General features: G+C 42.9%; 1 protein-coding gene across 1 annotated transcript in view; it reads left to right on the top strand.

The window, feature by feature from the left end:
• The window catches only part of cubn (cubilin (intrinsic factor-cobalamin receptor)), an 86,874-nt gene extending 79,250 nt beyond the window's left edge, over nt 1-7,624 (top strand). Inside the window, exons 61-67 of the mRNA XM_032510808.1 lie at nt 299-461; nt 960-1,168; nt 2,290-2,434; nt 3,381-3,562; nt 5,657-5,822; nt 5,929-6,164; nt 7,505-7,624. Coding sequence (XP_032366699.1) covers nt 299-461; nt 960-1,168; nt 2,290-2,434; nt 3,381-3,562; nt 5,657-5,822; nt 5,929-6,164; nt 7,505-7,612 — 1,209 coding nt within the window. The 3' untranslated portion in view covers nt 7,613-7,624. The remainder of the gene's footprint in view (nt 1-298; nt 462-959; nt 1,169-2,289; nt 2,435-3,380; nt 3,563-5,656; nt 5,823-5,928; nt 6,165-7,504) is intronic.
• Nucleotides 7,625-7,884: the final 260 nt, after the last annotated feature.

The raw sequence follows: 7,884 nt of genomic DNA on the forward strand, positions 1-7,884 counted from the left end.
AGTTAAGATCAGAGGAATGAAAGTGATCAGTTTTATTTGCAAAGAGCGTTGTAAGGAATCCAATCAATTTTTTTTGGTAATTTGTTTTGTTTTTTAAGCATTTCAGATATAGACATTTTTTTAAAAGGGTCAAATGACCTGAGGACAACAGGAGGGTTAATAATCAGAGACACTTGTCAGATTCGTCCTGCTTGTAATAGTAAAGTACTGTAGGACGAACTACATTGGCAATAACACCTTGACTAAAATGGCTGCTTTTTGCTACTTTTGTTCATCTATGTGTGTGTATCTCTGCCAGGTGTATGATGGAGACAACAGTAACTTCCCTCTGGTTGGGACATTTTGTGGAAACACCGTCCCTGCTCATTTTACCTCCAGTGGAAACCTCCTGACGATTCACTTTGTCTCTGATAGCGTAGTGCAGAAAGCAGGCTTCAACGCTACCTACAGAGCTGTGCCATGTAAGACACGTCCACTCTTCTTCCTACACTCTAAACCAGACTTAAAGCTGTATCGTAGTACCCTTTTTTTAACTAAGACTGAGTGCATGGATGCGTATGGAAGTAGGATTGAGTAGCAAGGCATGTATGGGTGAATAGAAGGTAGGAAGGATGGCTTTTCATCTTATTTAGAATAGAAAATGGCAATTTGTAATCTGCAATTTGCACAGCTCTTTTTTGTCTTTTATTTATTTTAACCCTATGCTTGTTGTTGTAACTCTTGCAGAAATGTTACTCAGGGTCCAAAAAAAAATTTCAGCTTAGGGAGACTAATCATCCAGCTCACTTAAAAGCAATACTTACCCCAAAATGACCCATCAGCAGCTGGCTCATTGGCCAGGAGTCCAGTCATAGTTTACATAGAGGTTACTCTCACCTAGATTTCCCCTGTCTCTGTTGTTGCTCTACTTTAAATGAAGTGCATTTACCAAACCTCTGAATGTGCCTGCTCCCCCCCAGTGTTGTGCGGCGGGACTCTGAATGCCACCACCTCCATCCAGACCCTGACCTCACCTTTCTTCCCCAATGCCTATCCTCCTTTCACGTCCTGCCGCTGGATCCTGGATGCTCCAGCCCAGGAAAACATTAAAGTGTCAGTTGAGACCTTTGTCCTCCAGCCCAGCCAGAGCTGCTCCACAAACTACCTGGACATGAAGGACTGGCCTGTGGTGAGTGTGTGGATACAGGAGGAGGCTCAGGCCCACATCCGGTCAGTCCTGGTTTGGGCATTTAAGATAGATAAGAAAGATAAGATAAGAAAAACCTTTATTTGTCCCACAGTGGGGAAATTGCTGTTTGCAACACCAAATATAAGTGTACAGAGATAGATAAGTGTACAAATATAGAAAATATATATCAATTTATTGACTACATTTACATGCACACTTAATATTCCACTATAATGTCAAACAATAACACACTGACAATATAGGTCATGTAAACTGTATTACATGGTGGGTTTCCTCCAGGTGCTCCAGTTCCCCCCCCCCCCCCTCAAAAAACATGTACTAGGTTCTCTAGTCAGTGCCCTTGATCAAGGTACTGGCTCAGATCTGGAGTTGGTCCCCGGGCGCTGTGATTGGCCGCCCACTGCTCCCTTGATGTGTATGTGACAATAAAGTACCTTACTTTTATCTATATTCTGAAGCTCATTCCATAGCTAGTTGGGGGGGGGGGGCGCTGGTTCAAGTACGTCCACTACGAATCAAAAGCACAAGCACAAGTGTGGATTGGTAGTTGGAGAGATGCCAGTCCACCTCCTGGGCGCTGCAAGGGGCTCTTGAGCAAGGCTCCGTACCCCCCCAACCTGGTCCAGAACTGGCAGCCCCCTCACTCTGACATCTCTCTATCTGTGATGAATAGGTTGTGTGTTGTGTGTGTGTGTGTTGTGTGTGTGTGTGTGTTGTGTGTGGGTGTGTGTGTGTGTTGTGTGTGTGTGTTGTGTGTGTGTTGTGTGTGTGTGTGTGTGTGTGTGTGTGTGTGTGTGTGTGTGTGTGTGTGGTGTGTGTGTGTGTGTGTGTGTGTGTTGTGTGTGTGTGTGTGTGTGTGTGTGTGTGGTGTGTGTTTGTGTGTGTGTGTGTGTGTGTGTGTGTGTTGTTTGTTGTGTGTGTGTGTGTGTGTGTGTGTGTTCAGGCCTGTGTGTAGTGATTACTAACTAGAGTGTAAGTTGTAATTTCCCCACTGGATCTCAATAAACAGTGAACAGTAAATTAATTAGAGTCACTGCCCTGTAATATCCATCCTGTAATATCCATCCCGTAATATCCATCCTGTATTCTTTTGTTTCCAGGGAGACAATGGGCAGTCACATAAGTTCTGTGCATCAGATGCTCATCCTCCAGACTTCTACAGCTACAGCAGAACACTCCTCCTGCACTTCAAGTCTGACACCTTCATGACAGGAAACGGCCTGCGGTTCACCTATCAGATCGCAGGTAGGTACCTGTAGTAAACCTGTGGCAAGAGGAGAAGCAAAACATAAATATCAAGTAATTAAATGTGTCCAAGTTTGGCTTAAAAAAAAAAAAAAGAGAGAATTTAAATTCATCTTTTGGACCTTAGACCTATACAGTAACTGGCTGCCAATGGAGAGCGTACACACAGCTTAACACTCTGGAAATTACATTTCAGTGTAGTTGGGTCTCCCAAATTACAGATAAAAACATTATTTTCCTTTTCCCATAAGTAGCGTTGATGGGACGCCTCCCGATATGATATCATCACAATACTTATGCCACTATACGATGTTATTGCGATTTTAAACACATTGCAATATTCTGTGATATATTGCAATTTATAACCTTTTTTACAAATTACAAATTGGATAATACTACGACCAATCACAACAACACACGGGGTGACGTATGCAGAGCCCAGGACGCTTAGCAACCAGCGGAGCTAATTGGTAGATTAGACTTTTGTCATCTGTTCTGCTCCACTCTGGCCCTGCCTATATCAGATACAGCGATGTGATTGGTGCAGCTCACCTTTGGCCCCGCCTATATCAGATACACCGATGTGATTGTTGCAGCTCCCATCTGGCCTGCCTATATCAGATACAGCGATGTGATTGGTGCAGCTCGCCTTTGGCCCCGCCTATATCAGATACACCGATGTGATTGGTGCAGCTCGGCTACAAGGGCATAGTTAATGAGCAGCATTACTCGATGCCAGAGTACCTCACTCAGCAAATTCCTATTGTGCTCTTGTGAGAACTCTGGACTTGCAGGGACATTTTTTGGATCGTTAGGAGCTGAAATCCTAATAACGATTCACATATGATTAATTGCAAAGCCCTCTAAAATAGTAGCACCTGATGGGTACTGAGGGAACTTGGTTCCAGAGCAGTGGTCTGACTGGGTCTGTGGTGGTGGTTTCCAGGCTGTAGCCGGACCTATGAACAGGAGTATGGCTACCTGAAGAGTCCGGGCTGGCCCGACGTCTACCCCCACAACCAGGACTGCACCATCGTCCTGAAAGCTCCACAGAACAGCTACATCTCCTTCTTCTTTGACAGTTTTGACTTGGAGAGCCACAGTGAGTGTGGATTTGACTACCTGGAGGTAAAACAACCAGCACACACACACACACACACACACACACACACACACACACACGGACATATTGAAATATAGGATGTAATGAAGGTTTTCTTTAAACGCAACAAGCTCTTCTCCACTTTATGCAATATAATCAGAAAAGGTCTGAGCACACATCCAAGGAACTGTTTTCTTTTTAAATAGAGGTAACTACTTGAATAATGAATATGTTTAATTGGGGAACACTAGAGTCATTTGTGGGTGTTTCTTTTTTTGTGTGTCTAAAAATAAGCTTTACACAAACCTGGCCCATTTTAATTTTTGTATGCACTACAAGGCCAAACTTATATGTTCAGGGATGTCCGTGTACTTTTGGCCATTTAGCAAGTCTGTATACATTAAAGGGATACCTTTGTATTATAATAATGTGTAGTATTATTATTATTTAGGCGTATTTGTATAGTGACCAGCATGTAGCATAGACCTAAACCACAGCATTAATAACCTAAGTTAATAAGCAATGCACGTCCCTAGATGGACCCTTTTTTTAAATACAGTAACTCAACACTTACATAAAAGACAGTAGAGAACAAAAACTCATGAATAGATGCGAAGCTTAAAATGCAAAAAGGATAATACAGACACAACACAGACTAATCCAATAAATCACCATACAACAGGAGCACCCAATTTGAAATATATATATATATGGAGTTATTTAAATTAATTGCCCGGTGCCACAACACAAAATAAATTTGATTTCAATATACCAAAATCATTATTTAACAAAAAAATAAATTTAAAATTCTAAAACACTGTCTGAATTGCATGCTCCTGAAGTCAAAAAGTGCACATACCGTTACTAATGAGCAGAAGTAAAAAGTGACACACTTTTTGGTTAGGGTTAGGTTTCAGGTGTCATGACAGTGTCGTGTCACTCTTATGTAGATACCTTCAATTAAAGTGTTACCGCTCCCTAATCAAAAACACATATATAATAAGTATGTGTAAATACTGTCATGGTAAACTGTCCCTTCTGACAGCATAACGCTCTGGGCCTGTTGCTCCAACTACGGAGTGTTGTGTTCAAAACCGTTCCCTATCATTAAAATGGTGCACTGTATAGTGTTGGACGTTTTTTATAAGCAGTTAATTCCATTCACAATATAGTCCAATATAAAAAATACCAACAATGCATAGCTAATTTGAGTGTGCATATGACAAGCCATACATTTTACTCTCATATTCCACAACGTTCCACAATGAGTCCACAGCGTTTTCCTAGAGGAGAAGAGCACAACTGAAAAAATAAAATGCAAAATGCAACATATATATAATATGCAACCTTTTACTATCCTCCTGAGGGCTCGGATTGTTGCAGGGACGTAGAAGAAGTCTTTTGGTTTCTGCTTGTGTACATGATGCTGGGCGCGTCCGCCACTGTCGCACAAATAACCGCCGCATCTACACACAACAGTGTTTTCAGTTAGTGTTAAGGAATAGTGAGTGAGGGAACGGTTTGGAACGCAGCTACTGAGTATAGAAGCTGATCGTCCCTCTCTCTCTTTCTCAAACTCAGACCGAACTGAGGTTAAACTATAAGACCACTCAGAGCTGAAGCCAAGACTCTGTTACTGCCTACTTCTCAGAAAACACATTTTAGGTCTAGGGCTGGGCATCGAGAACGCATTCCTGCTTGGAATCGGTTCAAAGATTACAATTCCAGTGGAATGTCAATTTTTTTTTTGCATTGTTCGCATATTTCGTCACGTTTGACGCTTTTGTTTTTGTCATTTTGTTGCATTTTTGTTTGACATAAAGCCCTACGAAAGTCAGTAAAAAAGTCCCTTAGCCATGTGGAATTTACCAAATCAAGCAAAACAATGATTCCATTTTTAAAAGACTTTCCTGTCTTTTTGGGATTGTTCTAGTCAGGCTTAATCAAAACCTGCGGGGGGCCGGATTTGGCCCGTGGGCCTTGAGTTTGACACCTTTTTAAATACTCAGAATCAGGTATCGATAAGAACCGGAACCGATGGGAAGAATAGGGATTGTAATCCGAACTGTTCAAATTGAAAAGATGCCCAAAGCTACACAAAACTCTCTGTTGTCTCTCAGATCCGTAATGGCAGCACCGCGGACTCACCCCTGATTGGCCGGTTCTGCGGCAGCACCTTGCCCAGCCCCATCTTCCCACAATCCAACCAGCTCTACTTATACTTCAAGAGTGACTTCTCCAGCGCCCGTGACGGCTTTGAGGCCACATGGACATCCTCCCCTCACGGTCTGCAGAATTATGTCTAATGTGGTAGTTGTTTTTGAAATATTGAATCTTTTTCTGTTTTTCTCTCTCAGCTGAAGCATCTTTGTTTAATATGTTTGTGTGCCAGGTTGCGGTGGCACGCTGTATGGAGACCACGGCTCATTCTCAAGTCCCAACTACCCAGGCACCTATCCCAACGGCACCCACTGTGAATGGGGCATCGTGGCACCCAGAGGTCGCGTGGTGACCGTCACCTTTGCCCAGATCAGTATTGATGACCCTGGAGATTGCCAGAATAACTTCTTGAAGCTGTACGATGGCCCAGACGCCTCCTCTCTGCCGGTGGGACCTTACTGTGGAGTGGTACGTAACCCGAGCCAAAAGTTTTAGAGAAATGCCACCCCACTTTGTGCTGTGGTGGCCAATCAAGTAACGAGAGATCAGACTTGTCTGTGTGTTTTGAGGCGGTGTGAGGAAACAGGAAACAGGAAACACCACTGCCTCTATCGCTGCCACAAAAAGAGTTTTAGAAGACCAAACCCAAGCCCCGAACTGCCCGGGAGTTACTGAATGTGTCCTCGCTATGTCTCGCTCGTCTCTTTTCGCCCTCTCTCGCCTGTGAAATAAAGCTGCCTTCAAGTGCGGTCGGAAACTTCGAGATCTATAATCAATCTGACGGAAACCAGTAGTGATATATAATGTGCTGCATTGAGGGTGGTGGTGGAGGAGGGATAAAGAACGCAGCAAGGCGTTACATAAATGGGACATTTGTTGAGTGACTCTCCCAACGCAGCACAGCCCGGCGGAAAATGGCCACATTGCTTTCTTTGGTCTGAACGTAGCTTAATGCAAATATGGGGGGGGTCCAAAACCGGTCAATGTATTTTTTATGAAGACTAAGACTCAAGATGTAAATGAGCCCAGCCTCACGTGGAATCACTTTAATATCCCAGCTTAGCTGGTGGAATGAGATTGTGGGACAGTGTACAGCACAGTGCTGCTAAATAAGATCTGATGATGTGTGTTACACGTCTGGCAAGAAATGCAAACGAGTGTTTTCTGCTGCCTGAATTGAATATAAAAGGCACCATTTAAAAAAGAATGGCATTTGCACACTGTTTTCCGCTGATACTTCTTTCCAACAAACACAAAAGATTTTGATTTTGACATGAAATCATGCTTAAATGTCATTTTCCCATTACGCTACCTGTCTAATTATTTCATAATTGTTACAAGCCTAGTTACACATGGTTTATATCAACTAATTCAAGCAATCCGATATATACGTACTCCCCTTTTTGTTGCATCTGCTCTTAAAAAAAGACACTTCTTGATTGTAGCGGAGTCTGAACACAGCAGACAACAGACAACAAACAATTTTTTTTAAAGCTACCGTTAAATCAACAAGCAGCATCAGTAGGCGTCAGGCGATTATGGTCTGTCCCTGCAGCGATTCCAGAATGGTCCATGATTCATTCCGACACCTTCACTTCAAGGCGTGGGGAATCAGTTTAAATGGGCTCAGCTGATATCTGTGCCCTATGTGCAGTACATGTTTGAGCCACTGTTGAATGCCCTTTGCCCAAGGAAGACCCAGCAGGGTCCAAATCCTCGTTCTTTTACGTTGTATTCATTCCAACCCCCCACCCCCCACCCCACCCCCCCTTCTAATGGGACTTCTCCTCTCTGTGTTGTTTGTTCAGGAAACCAACATCGCTCCGTTCACCGCCTCCTCCCGTCACGTCTACGTCCTTTTCCAAGCCCAGTACTCCACCCTGCCTTCAGGGTTCAGACTCACCTGGAGCAGCTGAAACACACACACACACACACACACACACACACACACACACACACACACACACACACACACACATGCAGACGAGGAGTAATGAACAACCTAATAAAGAATCTGTTGTGCATTTATTTTTTTCACCAAACCAATGTTATAATATAAATAAATATATACTTACATAAAATATGCTTTGTCATTCGTCATTTAAGATGTTTTATATTAGTTTGATAATATTTACTTTATATTTACTGCTTGAAATCCTAGCAGAGAGATACATTATAATTACATAAT

Source organism: Etheostoma spectabile, unplaced genomic scaffold, assembly GCF_008692095.1.
Source record: "Etheostoma spectabile isolate EspeVRDwgs_2016 unplaced genomic scaffold, UIUC_Espe_1.0 scaffold272, whole genome shotgun sequence".
Classification (NCBI taxonomy): Eukaryota; Metazoa; Chordata; class Actinopteri; order Perciformes; family Percidae; genus Etheostoma; species Etheostoma spectabile.